Source organism: Psammomys obesus, unplaced genomic scaffold, assembly GCF_907164565.1.
Source record: "Psammomys obesus unplaced genomic scaffold, mPsaObe1.curated_primary_1811, whole genome shotgun sequence".
In the NCBI taxonomy this organism is placed as follows: Eukaryota; Metazoa; Chordata; class Mammalia; order Rodentia; family Muridae; genus Psammomys; species Psammomys obesus.
The window spans coordinates 4,648,247-4,663,199 of NW_026590061.1; the positions used below are offsets into that span (position 1 = coordinate 4,648,247).

General features: G+C 42.0%; 1 protein-coding gene across 7 annotated transcripts in view; it reads left to right on the top strand.

Moving 5' to 3' along the window:
• Positions 1-12,339, top strand: part of Sox5 (SRY-box transcription factor 5) — a 367,386-nt gene extending 355,047 nt beyond the window's left edge. For all 7 annotated transcript variants that reach the window (XM_055605653.1, XM_055605658.1, XM_055605654.1 and 4 more), the window contains 3 exons: positions 1,063-1,236; positions 5,774-5,990; positions 7,333-12,339. In XM_055605653.1, coding sequence (XP_055461628.1) covers positions 1,063-1,236; positions 5,774-5,990; positions 7,333-7,636 — 695 coding nt within the window. In that variant the 3' untranslated portion in view covers positions 7,637-12,339. The remainder of the gene's footprint in view (positions 1-1,062; positions 1,237-5,773; positions 5,991-7,332) is intronic.
• The last annotated feature ends 2,614 nt before the right edge of the window (positions 12,340-14,953 follow it).

The window sequence follows — 14,953 nt, forward strand, 5'->3', positions numbered from 1 at the left end:
TGATTCTTCAAATTATGGGATACAAATGAATGGGAGGGAATTAAAAAAGAAAAGACAGGATGTGGTTGGTGACGCAAGCACTAACAACCCCCAGAATCTGTTTTCTGCTGCGCTGTGCTCTGTGTGTGTGTGATGTGCGTGTATGTAATGACAAGAGGGAAGATTTAGCTGCAGACTGCCATGTTTCCTGGCTCCCTGTTTCTCATTGCCTGAACTCAGGCATCCCTGCTTCTAGGCTGTGAGCTACTTTGACAGAGATGCTTTATGAAGCCACACAAGGCCCAAGGAGGGAGTGTTCAGCCTCCTGAGGTTCCTGACCTGGAAGAGGGATCTTTTGTCAGCAGAAACCCTTGATACCTGAAATGCAACCAGCCATTGATTTCTGTTGATAACATGTTAAGAGAAAAACATTCAGTGAAAAAAATGTTTAAAGACTCATTAATTGGCTCTTTCTCTGACAACCAGTGTCTTTTATGGGCAGGGTAGCCCTCTCATTATATATATATTGATAAATGATTGAAAGGAAATGCCGACCACATTAAAATGAGGTATTTATATTGTTTTGACCAAAATTCTGTCTAGCGTGTTTTTACTCATGTGTTCTTGGAGACAAAAGGGGGGGGTACAAATACCTCAGGTTCTCACAGCCTCTGTGCTTCCTAGCCCAGCCTGCCACACCCATGAGAATTTCATAGTATTTATCACATTCTTTACAGCTGTCACATTTCCAAAGTACTGGGCCACTCATAGACTAACCCCATAGAATCCAAAATGATACGCCCCAGCTTCCTCTGGACTCCTGAAAGTAAACGCTGAAACTGTCCATAGTCCTTTGAAAGCCTAAGAAGAAATGAGAACTGGGTTAAAAATACAAACAGATTTGCTGCCGCAGGCTTATCACAGACACTTCGTAAGCAAGCATCTGCCTTCGGAACTGGGAGTACCATTATCAGAAGGACTTTTTGTTTTCAGATATCTTAATAGACTAGGAAAACAGTCACCAGGGAGGAGCCCTGCCAAAGTCTCACCACTGACAGACGTGCTGCTGTCCCCTGTTTCTAGGGAGTGCTGGAGTTTCAGAGTCAAGAATTTACAGGGAGTCCAGGGGACGTGGTAGCAATGAGCCGCACATAAAGCGACCGATGAATGCCTTCATGGTGTGGGCGAAAGACGAACGGAGGAAAATCCTTCAGGCCTTTCCCGACATGCACAATTCCAACATCAGCAAGATACTGGGTAAGGAGAGTGTGGAGACCGAGTGAGTGCCGGGGGATGTGTTACACCGTCTTGTGCTTTCAGAGGAACGCATGGGTGGAGAAGGCAAGCTGCTCCTGTCTTCTGCTTTTCCAAACTGTTAGCACCATCACCAAGCGCCCTGCAGGCAACAAACCACCCAGGAGCAGCAATGAGACATGTGCCCAATTCGTAAGGACCCCTGGAGGAGTAGGACACCCACTGTTGTAGAATCCTCGGTGCTTTCATGTGAGCCATCCATGTTTAGCAACGACCTTCATCTCTTCATTCCATTTGTGAACTGGACATAAAGGTCTCCCTCCTTCCCTTCCTCTCTCTCTCTCTCTCTCTCTCTCTTTTCCTCTCCTCTCTCATCCTTTCCAGAAGCATAAGAATTTCTAAGAACTTTGAGTTTTGTTTATTGTGCCTGGTGTGCTGGGGGAAGAGAGGACATACGACCTAGAACCCCCACTCATTTGCTTTCAGTAACCCTACAGACAAAAGGTGCCTTTGGTAACTCTTAGGAACATGGCATAGTTTTGAGTTTATTTGAGAGGAAGTTTTTCCTACCACTTCAGTTCCCATTGTACCAGAAGACAAGATACACATTCACCCCAAAGCATGGACACTCATGTACACAGAGAAGATGGGTAGGGAGGGCACAGGATATAGAAAGACTTACTGTAGATGGATTTAAGACAAGGACCAGGCAGAGCTAAAGAGAAATGAAGGTTCAATTTTCCATTTGTCTTTGACATCATCTTTATCTCCAGGTAACATGATGCCCTAGAACAGCAAGGAATATTTTACATTGCCCATTCTCTGATAAGAGTTCAACACCTAGCTAGCTCCATCAGAAAAAAAATAAGTAACAACATACACACAAACTACTTTTTAAGGTTTATTAAAATTTATGATGCCCTTGGAATTACATGTACATTATAAAGCAATATCTTTGAGGGTGCATTAAAGAACTGATTAGGCTACAAGTAGTAACTAAAATGCAGTCTTCTGGATTTATAGTCCTGTAGCCTCCACAAAGGTAGTAGATGCCACCCAGGTCATAAGGTGCTTGTGATGCCATCAGACCCCATAAAAGCACATGCACTTCAACATGTGGGTTTTAATATTTTCTTCTAAAATCGTTTTCAGATGAAAACATGCATGTTGTCTGAGATAAAAGCAAGTGGCATTCAGCTGCCAAAACAGGATTTCCATTTTGAAAAAACACATTTGTACAGAGTAAAATGCTGGACATGATGAGAGTGAAACAAGTACCTCGATGGATGTACCATCTCCGGTCTATTTCTTCCTTCAATTACGTTATCATCTCTTCTTCATAAATTACCCACATTTGTTTGCTTTTTAAGACAGGGTCTCACTTTGCAGCTCTGGCTGCCTGGGAACTAACTGTAGACCAGGCTGGCCTGGAACTTTATAGAGACACTTCTGCCTCTGCCTCCCCAATACTAGGACCTAAGGAGTGTGGCACCGTTTCTAGCTGAATTCTCCAAATTTGAACATGCCACACCTGCTTCATCTGGAATCACTTGATAAGTGAGCGTGGTGCTGAAAATCCTTCTCGCTGGTTAAAACTCTTAGTTGACACAGAAGAGCAGACAGTTTAGAGAAGTGCTGGGTGGCTGGAGGCTTGCGATCCCCTGTAACTTCAAGTCCATGGTATCCAAAACCCTCATCTGCTCTTCCTAAGCAATCGCACTCACAGGCACACACACAATTTGATTAAAAATCTTTAAAAGATTTTTAAAACATTATTTTTTAGGCAACGTAGCAATAACTCTTTATGGTGCAGCAATAACTAGCTAGGATGATCCCTTTCTGACTTAAGGTGAGACTCACAATATGATCTCTGCCATTACAGGGTACACCTAAGATGGCTCCCACCCAAGCCTTTCGCCTACAGCCATAGTAATTAAACACAGCATTTTAGTCACCCCAAAATTAAACACTGAAGTTTGGGGGCCTCAATCTCTAGTTATAGCTTTAAATAAATATGAAGTCTTTAAATAGTCGCAAGATGGTTCTGAATGGCCTATTTCATACAAAAGTACAAAGAAGGCTGAATGTTTTTCTCTTTACCGATTGTTTTGGATAACAGCCTCCGACAGCATGCTGCTAATTCATTCTGCTTAAAACAGGCGCTTGAGCTGGGTTGACATTTTACGTAGTCTCTGGGGATCCTAGTTGACATTTTAAAGGGCTTCTAAGCATTTTATAATACCCTAAAATCTGGTTTTAATAAGCCATTCTGCTGAAATTGTTAACATAAGGAATCACCTTTTACTGTTTGGCGCTAGATCAGGGACTGGGGGACATCTTTTTCTGATTAGATATACAGTAGTCAGAGTAAAATGTGCAAATTCATTACATGCCCCATGGAGGTGACATTGCTGCTCAGCTCATGCTCTCCTCCGAAGCCTACACCAGACTCAGAAGAGTAAAAAAAAAAAAAAAAAAAAAAGGCGAAGGCTCCTTATTTTCTCGTACTGAGAACATCAAAACAAAAGAGTACAACTTAGTCGTTTGTCGTAAGAAGGCATTCCCTTGCAAACAGCCCAGCCTTTGAAAACAGCAAGCCCCTTCCCCATTGTGCATGGCTGTGGGCACAAACCGAACCAAGTTACTGTTTTCATTTGTTTGCGGGGAGGGCGTGGCCTACCACAGTGCCTTTGCCACCATCCTCAGTGAGCATATTCACCAGCTGTTATGGTTGCTGGAAAGCCGTTGACACCGAAATCAACCTGCCAGTTGGCCGTCCTCACCCAGGGGAATTCTTAAAGATGTAAACTGGGTTAGCCTCCAAACTGAGGCTGCATGGCCCTAAGATAGACTTAGGGCCTATCCAGTTGGTACTTTAGGACATTAATTCATAGTTATGAATGAATAAATGTGTCATCTGAGTAGCTGGTGGGTACCTGCCTGTCACCTCAGCACTGGCAATATTATAAAGCAGGAAGACTAGCCATCCTGAGCTACCTGGAGAGACCCTAACTCTAAAAGAAAAAAAAAGGTAATTATTATGTGCCCCCCCTTTTTTAAGAATATAGCTTAAGACTGGGTGTTCTTGGGAAAATATGCTGTAGGAAGTAAAGGAGGGAGTTTTAATTCCCAACCTGCCAACTCAGCATTATGCACATGATCACATGATGGGAAACATAAAAATGGCTGTCAGTCCAAAGCAGGTTACCTCAGGACATGGCTTTTCTTTTTTCTCTTCCTTCCTTCCTTCTTCTTCCTTCCTTTCTCTCTTGCTCTTTCTTTTTTCCTTTTTGGTTGTTTTGAGACATGGTTTTTCTGGGTAGCCTTGGCTGTCATGGACTCGCTTGCAGACCAGGCTGGCCTTGAACTCACAGCACAGCGATTCACCTGCCTCTGCCCACCTCCCTCACCACACACAGCTAAGCATTTCCTTTCTTTAGAGAAGAAATAATTTAGAAAAAAAATTGGGAAATGTCTTCACTGTTTCATAGTCTCATTGAATTTTCTTCTTTTTGTATCCAGCCCTGAGATAAGATAAATAGGTTTTGCTCTAAGTTAGTGGTTCTCAACCTTCCTAATGCTGTGACCCTTTAGTACAGTTGGTTGTGGTGACCCCAACCGAACACAAAATCATTTTATTGCCACTTCATAACTGTAATTTTGCTACTGTTGCAAATCATAATGTAAATATCCGATAGGTGACCCCATGAGGGGCCAGCGACCCACACGTTGCTCAGCAGTTACCCTGAGGTGGAGTTTGGGGTCTGTCCTTAACATAACTGACCATGCTGCACAAACACAAGGTTTAGAATGAAAAACAAGCAACTCTGCTATTTGAACTCTAACCTGACTTCTGTTTGGAATAAAATGAAACTATAAAAACTGCTTAGATTGAGGGGCAATCTGTCTAAAACACCTGTGACAGATTTGCTGGCGCTCTCACAGGGAAGACAGGCTTCCCCATGCATGCCATGCTGTAGCGTGTGTAAAACCGTCCCCACTGACGGCCCCTCGCCATCCCTAGTATAGAGTGCTCATTAGTGCACTGCCTCCGCCTGAGCTGCAGCATCCTGGCTTCGTCTAAGCTCCTCCCTCGATGATGCCTGAAGGCCTGGAACCGTGGGATATGTGAACTTTTGTGATAAGCATGTGCCCTCACATAGAAGTACTCAAAGACTCAGTAAGTCACAGATTCACAACATGTGATGAACTCACATGGAGCTTTTAGCAGTTTAACTGCATCTTATAAAATTCTTGAGCTTTTCAGTGCATAATAAACAAGCTTAACCGTTCATTCAAGTCAAAAATGCTACATTGCCCAGCGCGTCTGTCTTTGGGTGCATAATTCTCTTGCAGACACCCTGCTCTTGCGAAATCTCGCCTTTCGAGTTGATCTTGCTAATCAGAAACATGTTTATGTAGTTCTGGATTTTGCCCAACATTTTTTTTTTCAACTTCTTTCTTGTTCTCCATGACATCTCTTTTTTTAGGATTCTTAGAAACACTGCAAATTGGCATCCTAACCTCCTTGTCTCCACAGGATCTCGCTGGAAAGCTATGACCAACCTAGAGAAACAGCCATATTATGAGGAGCAGGCCCGCCTCAGCAAGCAGCACCTGGAGAAGTACCCAGACTACAAGTACAAGCCTAGGCCAAAGCGCACCTGCCTGGTGGACGGCAAGAAGCTGCGCATCGGGGAGTACAAGGCCATCATGCGGAATCGGAGGCAGGAGATGAGGCAGTACTTCAACGTCGGGTACGGGAACTACCTTCCGGCCCTGGGTTGCAGAGCGCCACCTTCCCGGTGTCCGCTGGGAATGCCCCCCCCCACACACACACCCTTGGCTATTTAGTTGCAAACGTTTTGAAAGAAACCTGCAGTCTTTATTTTGTATACCATGTGTAACCCCAAGTATATGCATAATATATAGACAGACAGATGCCTGTCTCTTTGTTGAGAAGGGGATCCCCAGCAAGCTGCTGGCTCTCCTATTAGTTTTATCCTGTCTTATTTGAAAGCAGATTTGCTTCAAACCTAAATATAGTCTTGATGCTTGCAGTTACAAACTTAGAGGTATGACTGAATCTTACCAGTTCTTTTCCTGGATGCTGCTCATGACTTCCAGTGTGTCACCACTAGCCGCTTGGTCGAGATAACACAACCTAACCAGGATTGCAAAAGAATCACTGTTTCTGAATGGTGTGGACTTGCTGAGCTAGGCCACACACACACACACACACACACACACACACACACACAGCAGTCTTCTATGTGTATTTCTCATACAGTAGAGATTACATTTAGAACACAGCAAGGTCATGGACAGGAGAGCTCCATCTCACACTCAGAACCTGCCCTGAGGATGTATGACTCTGCTTCCCCCAGGGAAGCCATGCACAGTGGCACAGTAAGTTCTCAAGACACTCAGGAATAAAGTCTCTCATACTTGAAGCAGTAAGACCCAGAGAACTTAGGAGAGCAAATAGCACTCTAAATATAGTCAGAAGGAGGCTGAATATTAAAAGAAAAGCGACCACACCTGCCGTGTAGCCCCCAATCCTTAAGGTCCAGAGCAAACCTGGGCCTTAGAGAAACTGGAGTTCCCAGGTTAAAAGCGCTGAGGAGTCTCAAGAGTGGGCTGACAGAAGCAAGTGTGTCGCTGCGGGTAACTTCTGTGGTAGTGTGTCTGTGAGACATAGCAGGTGGTAACACGATAGTGGGCTCTCCTGTGCTGGCCTGGTAACATTATTTGGAAAGCTCTAAGTCATTTAGAGATTTGTCCATTGTACTTTTAAGCTCCACTGCAGGGAAAACAAGCAAAGCCTCCTGCCTCCTTCATAGCGGAGGCAAAACCAGCTGGGTGTCAGGGTCTAGGGTAATTTTGCTTAACCTTTCTGAGCCAGTACTTTTCCTAATAACAATAGGGTGGAGTTATTTTAATTGTCAAATGGCAATTCTAAATGCCCCCTCACTGATGAGGCTTATGTAGGCAGGTAAGGCATTAGGATCAACACAGGATGTCACCCTAGCACGTTGGGTGAGTGGGCTAGTGACGCCGAGACCTCCCGTGAACTCTCCCCACCTCTCTCTGTGACAGGCAACAGGCACAGATCCCCATCGCAACTGCTGGTGTCGTCTACCCCGGTGCCATCGCCATGGCAGGAATGCCATCCCCTCACCTGCCCTCGGAGCACTCCAGTGTGTCCAGCAGCCCGGAGCCAGGCATGCCCGTGATCCAGAGCACTTATGGCGCAAAGGGAGAGGAGCCTCACATCAAAGAGGAGATCCAGGCGGAAGACATCAACGGGGAGATCTACGATGAGTACGACGAGGAGGAGGACGACCCAGATGTGGACTACGGGAGTGACAGCGAAAACCATATCGCAGGACAGGCCAACTGATGAGGGCCGACAGACTGCGGTGAGCTGAGGACGTTAGGAAGCCCTCGCGCGTCCATCCTTCCAGTGGCCAAGCACATTAACTTTCTCATACACTGACTGTTATTTTAACTGTTAGTCTTAAATAGTTGGGACATCAGCTGACAAATAGACCTCAGCCTCAAAAGGCTCGGAAAGGAAAAAAATATATCTATTACAAGCAAACAACATCAACAGCAAGAGATTGAAATAAGCTATGGGTAAAACAAAGCCAGTAACTCAGCTGCTACACCCCAGCACTGAAGTCTCACCCGTCAACTTTTTTTTTTTTTTTAATAAACTTTATGGCTGTTTGTTCTATAACTAGAAATCCTCACTCAGGTACACAGTGCCAACAAGTGGCTTGTGAATGTGTTTTGTTGTTTTGTGCTACAATTTTTAAAAAAGAAATAAGTTCTGTTTTTGTTTTGTTCTGTTTGGGGGGGAGGTGGTTCAGGGTTTTTCCTTTTACTTTCCTTTTTTCCTTCCTTTTGAGTGTTATCTTGCACCTGACGGAAAGAGGGAAGATGGGTGTTTGTTCCCTCCACCCTCTCTATCTCTCTGCTTTAAAGATGGAGGCCTGTGTGTGAGGGTGGGGGGAGAGAGGAAAAAAAGAGCCTGTTTTTGCCTTCCTTGCTTCTACACCAATCAGCAATCGTTTTCCCTGGAGACCTCCAACCCTCGCACACAACACTACATCTTTGAGCAAGTGCCAAATTCATGCTGAAGCGATCACCAATTTCATTTTCTATCCCTTCCTTTCTCCCGTTCCTTCCTAAGTTAGGACAGTGTTAACCCTTAGACAGTCCCTGGAAAAGAGCTGATACACCAGCAACTGGTGAGATTGAGGTTTGTTTTGTTGTTTTTTTTTTTTTTTAATGGAAAACTGTAGGTGCCGTTCTCAGGTGAAAAGAGAGAGAGAGACATAGAAATTTAGAGAGAAAAAAGTATTTTCTGATCTTGGATTTCTGTGTGTGTGTGTGTATGTGTGTGTGTGTGTGTGTGTGATTGTGGTACATTAGATACATTCCTATTAGGGAATAATGTTGGGCCATTGTGAGCAAAACCCACATGTGGGCATGGAATTCCACCCCTCCTAAGCAAGTGGTCTAGAAGCGACCCTGACCTTGACTTTGCACTTCCAGTGACAGTGGAACGAAGCCGAAGCGCAGGGCTGAGAAATTCTATTTTTAAATGTCTAGTGCTTATTAGCAGGTGGACCTCGTGGCCCGCGCGTGGAGCTGTGCAAGCATGGAAGCTGCCAGCCAGATGCTTCCTGAGGCTCCTTCTCCCTGGATATTTGCTTTTTCTAATGTTTGCTACTTAGTGATTTCTGTGTATGTGTGTTTGTTTTTCTGTTGAAACTTTGAGCAAAACAATCATTGTTTTGACTGAATCTATTTGGCCATTTTTTCAGAAATATGCTATTAGCTTATGTCTCCAACATTCCATCCTTTCCTGATGAGGAAACAACTGATGATTTTAGACGATTTTCTTTTCATCTCTCCACACAATGAGGTCGGAGACTGTTTGCATTTCACAAGTGTGGGCTGTCTGTTTGATGCCCTAAGAACCAGGATGTGGTTAACATTCACTGTGGGGTCACAAATGGAGCCTAGCTGAACCCAGGCCCTCTTCCCAGTGCGCTCCTCCACTGCAATTTGAGTCTGCTAAAGGTCACTTGCTGGTGCCTACAGAGCACACTCTCCGGGCAACAGCCAGTGGTGACAGGACCGCCGATTCCAGTCACCAACCAAAAGGCCAGGACAGCAGTAGGGCCTGGACAAACGCAGACCCACCTCCCATCGCTCACCATCGTTTGTATTTAAAGATTAGACAGTGGGCAGATGTGTTCCATCCCATTCCCATTGTGCCCTGCCAAACACCATCCCTCAAGTTTGATTTTCCCACATGAAAAAACTAAAAAAGAAGAAGGAAAAGAAAACTCCTTTTTTTTTTTTCTCTCTCTCAGAAGTCTTGCTCTGGGGTTTTTGCTTGGAGGAGCTGATCATACCTGCATGTCAGAGGTTTGGTTCTATTTTCTGTTTGTGGATTTTGTTTTGTTTTGTTTTGTTTTGTTTTATGACTGTATTTTCATTTGAATTGCCTCTTTTTGCTAGTGTTGTAAAATTATGATAATAATAGTAATAATAATAATAATAATAATTAATAACGGTCAGCTGTTCCCAGATTAGTAAATTATGTATAATTTATTTTATTTCTCCCTTTCTATTTTATTCTGCTCTGATTTGGAAGTTGCGAGGTATTTAAAACTAATATCTATTTCCAGTTGGTATACATGCATACACACCTGTATGTGTATACACACACATACTCACCCAAACACTTGCTTCTCCACCCGTAACTTCCTCTGTTAACAGTCTTGGTCCCAGTAGCATCAGTTCTGGTGTTTAATACGAAGGGGTGAATTAGTAGGAGGGTCGTGTTCAATCTTAATTAACTTATGCTCTTTTCTCTCATTTAGTTATTTAATTACCAATTAGCTAGAGCCAATTTTTTTGTTTTTGTTTTGTTTTGAAGCACTCTGAATAAGAAAAAAAAATAGACACTTGTTTTTATACCGTTATAAGATACAATGTGAAAACAGATTTATTAAAAAAAAAGTTTCTCTGTGTCAACAAATTTCTCCTGACTGACGTGGGTTCCCCACTCACGTGTGCTGGGTTCCTGTTTCACAGCACATTCTAGACAAGCTTGGTTTTCACTTCCTGACCTTGGGCAACAAGAATACTTTGTTTTAGCTCCAGGTAGATGCTACTGAAGGCATCCATGACTAAAACTCAACCCAACACAGCAGTAGATCTGAGCAAACTCTCTCTTTGCTTTGCATTTTGGTATTTGAAGGGAAAACAAAATTATTCCTGGTAACCTGTAGCTGCCAGAACTCTCCAGTTCAGTTGAGTTTGTCTCGATAACTGAACTGCCCAGACAAAACTACAAAGCAAGTCCATAATGTCATGCCATATTCTGTTCAGACATTTTCTTCAGTAGGTGTTGGCTTTGCTTTGCCCAAGAGTTTTCCCCAGGGGACAACAACCATAAAGATAATTCTATTAATGTTTAAAGTGCATTGAAGTCACTTGGGAAAAAATAAAAATAAAAGGTGCTTTGACTAGCAACTTAACTCTGTTAACACACTGTCCTTTGGGCCTTTGATTTGGTGATAATCTTTGTAAAGGATCCTAAAACTTTAAATTCTTTCTATGCCTCACAATGTCCAAATAAGATATGGTAGAGAAAGCAAGATAAAATGGAAAGATCAAAGTTAGCAACAGCATGCCTCCTTCCTTCTCTCCTGCTTCTCTGTTTAAGTCACTCCCAGATTTCTGCCCCTCCCCCATCTTCCCCTTCATACACATTTATACCAACACCAAAAAGTAATATTGCCAATTTCTTCTTTTTATATTTGTAATTGAACCTCTAAAAATAGTCATGCTTTATATAAATCTAAGAAAAATATTTACTGGATAAAATAGGTTAAAGTTGTTTGTAAGTTAATGATAATTTGGCTAGTTATTACAATCAGAAAACACACACACACACACACACACACACACACACACAGTCAGTGTATTTTCACCCAAATTAGTCAAGTGAACTCTGGAGTTCATTTGGTATCTAGCTTAGACTTACCTTTGTGTAAAACCCTCCCAATGAATACACTTTTCATGGTTGGAACCAAATCTTTCCATGAGGAATGAATATTAATTAAAGTGTAAAGTGTTCTTTAATGCAGTCACTTCCTATGTTTGATTTCTAAAGTACAATTTACCTTAGTTTGCTTTGAGGAAATTATCTTTACCATTTCATGGTGCATTTTCAGATCATTTCATAAACTGCAGAAGCTGATGGTGTTCTCATCAGAACCCTCTTCTTTATCACTTAAAAACTTCAGAGATAACTATACTTTCCTTCCTCTAAAGGGTAAATTATTGAATTGTAATAACTGTATATTTACAAACAGGTTTATAAAAATATTTGTCTATCAAATTAATAGTGAAATAAAAACTTTATGAGATCTGCAAGGGAAAAAATACAGAACCCACTTAAAGTGGTTGATCTATCCCTCTGTCTCCTGGGGCACAGGCATTTCTTTAGCTAGGTTGATACAGTATTTAATTCTGAGCTCCACAGGTTGAAGGTGACATGCTGGGTTTCCTCCTGACGGTGCCTGTCCTCCCCCTGTGTCTGTCACTGGTCCACTAAGGCAGTATTTATTCAGCTCCCCGGGCTCTAAAGCACTTAGTCTTTCTAACAGCTTGGATTTCACAAGTGAAAAGGTTTTGTTTGTTTGTATTTTTTTTAATGATTTAAAAAAATAGTAAAGAGACAATCAATGCCTGGAGCTTAAAACAAAGTATGTGCAAACTACCATCTCACTTGAAATTTAATAAAAGAAAAAATTGTGTAAATATAACATAGAGTTATAGATTTCTATTTTGTTCATAACACATAGTGTAATATAAGTTGTATATTTTCATGTTTTTTGGTTTTATGTTATCATTCATGCCACAATAAGAATAAAACAGGAGTTTGTGTACTCTTGGGAAAAAAATGTGGGTTCCCACCAACCTGTTTTTTTAGCTTTTCTGTTTTGTTTTCATTTTATTTTGTTTTGTTTTGCATTCCTTTTTTCAGTATTACTGCCGTGCAAGGCACCAATAAAACAGCAAATGTGTTCTTTATCTATTATACTGTGTTTCTCTGCACAATTTGTTTATGAAGGTTAACTGTTGATTTATGATGAGACAAAGGGACGTTCCGACGTCTCATCCTCTGAAGACCATGAAACACGACACACACTTTGAACTGAGAACTAAGGGCTTTGTTCAAAAAGGCCATTCCTCAGACAGGGATCCAACACCAGGTGCCCTCCTGTGTCACTGACTGGGGACACTGACTGGGGACAAGAGTTTGGATATCCACTAGCACTCTTCACTGGGTGGGGGTTGGGACTCTTACACCCTATAGTCACAATCTATCCCAATGTGTGGTGGCAGATCTCCTACTGTCAGCTCACAGGGCACCAAGGAGCATAAACCGCTTTTCCCCACAAGGTACTGCTGGAACCAAATGGCTTTGCCTCTGGAGTCAGTTCTCAGTTTTTAAAGCTGTTGCTAAAAACAAAAAGGGCCATTTTTGCTCCCCACATTGTGTGTTTTCTGTCTTGGTAGTTCTGTGTGTCACACTTGGAGGGTTTGGAGTTATTGTTGGTGTGGGTCTTGTTTGTTTGGAGTTATTTGTTGGTTTGGGTCTTGTCTGTCTGAAGTAGTACCCGCTAACTGAGACAAAGCCTACTGCAAATGCTTATAAAACATACATGGAGGTGGAACAGTGGCCAATGTGCAATTGCTCACTAGCAGGACGACGTGAGGAAGGCTGAGAAAGCCCATGAAACTGAGAATTAACTACTGAGAATGCAGGCCCCGTCCAAGATGTTGGATGGGGGATATTAAGCTGCCCTGTGGCTCTACTTCAGATACTTTTATAAGCACTGATATCCCCCAACTACCCGATTTGTTTAGCAGGAGAGGCTGTCTTCCTCTGCCTGTTCTATTTCTCTGCCTGCTCTACCTACTTCTATTTTGCATGTGAATTTGGTAGTTACTGTTGTCTACAATGCTTCCACATGAACCTTAGGCCTCTGCACAATCCTTGACACCTCAGGCAGGGAACACGCTCTGTCTTTCTCCCCACTGAATGGCTTTGAAGATGTTGGAGCCATCAAAACAGCTATGACCATTCTCTGAGCATCTAGGAGTTCATTTTGTCAGCCACCTGAGGCACGGAAAGCAGCATAGAAATACAGGAGGTTTGTGAAACAATGTCATGCTGAGAAGAAATTGCCATTGTAGCAATTGTGAAGTAGATGCTCTGTAAGGACAAGCTAGCATCTAGGGCTGGGACTCACCCTTAGGCTCTCCGAAGCAGCTTTATCAGATTTCCAGGAGATAATATGAGCTGCTGAGCAAAACTCATGTCCTCTCTCTCTCTCTCTACCAAATAAAACACCCTTAGTTGCAACCTACAATATTTTAATTTAGAGCCTTTCTTCCCCATGCTATATTCTTGTTCTTTCCCCTTCATGCCAAAGGCCCAAGCAACCAGAAGAAGCTCAGCCACTGAGGAAAATATTCCCATTTCTGTAACCTCAACACTCTCAGTCTCCCACTTCCATTCACTGAGACCTTTACTTGCTGTCACTGTTGCCAAATTTTAGCTGTTCTCTCTGTAACCCCTCAATGTTTCTGCAACCTGCTACAATAATAGAGGTAAAGGCATGCAGGAAGCAGTCCGTATGTCTCAGTTCACGATAGATGGTTTATAAAAAGAATCCATTTTTTGAAGTTTATGAAGCAAGCTAAGAGCTATTGGAGATGACCCGTCTTATAAGCACTGTAATTATTAGGCAAAGCAATAGTATTTCTGAGGGTTCTGGAAAATGGTTACATTTTCTTAAGCAGGATAAGCATCTGTCTTCCAATGTGCTAATCTACCAATTTGCTTAGCAAGCCCCTTTTGCCACAAAGAATGAACTAATTCAGCTCTGATCACAATGTGTCACCATTTGTTCGATCAGCTCCAAACACAAAGTTTTACAACAACCCCCCCACACACACTATTTACACATGCAAACAATCATGGCCAGGAACGGTCCTTCCTTGCTATTTAATGTACAGCCAGGAGGATAGATCTTATATCATCATCATAATCAGTACCCATTCCTGTTAAAGAAAAACATGATACACTAAAATATCAGAAAAAAGTTGTAGGAATTAATAGGCCCAAGAACACACGCCTATTTTATAGACTGACTGTTCAACTTACTATTAAATTTCAGAATCTGGGAAGCAATCCTTATTACATATAAACTGTAAAGTATATTTGAAATAAAGTCTTTATTAAAAAAATTAACTGTTGGGATTTAATATATATGTATATATATGTATATATGTATATTTAATTTCTATGTATATATGCATATTTAATATCTATGTATATATATATTTCATGCTATTTATATTTCAGGCAGATATGGGAGTAGGGTAGGGGTAAAACAGAATGAGAAAATTTCTAGATTTTATCAAATTGTCACTTGCTCTTTCTTTCCTCCATTTTCAAAATTTCGTCTGACTTCAATACAGTAGTACAGTGAGGCCGACATACTTTTGCAAATGGCAAAAAAAAAAAAAAATACACAGAGGAAAGATTAAAAGAATTAAAATAGCACATGGATAACATTATTAAATACACATACATGCATATTTGTATATAAATGTG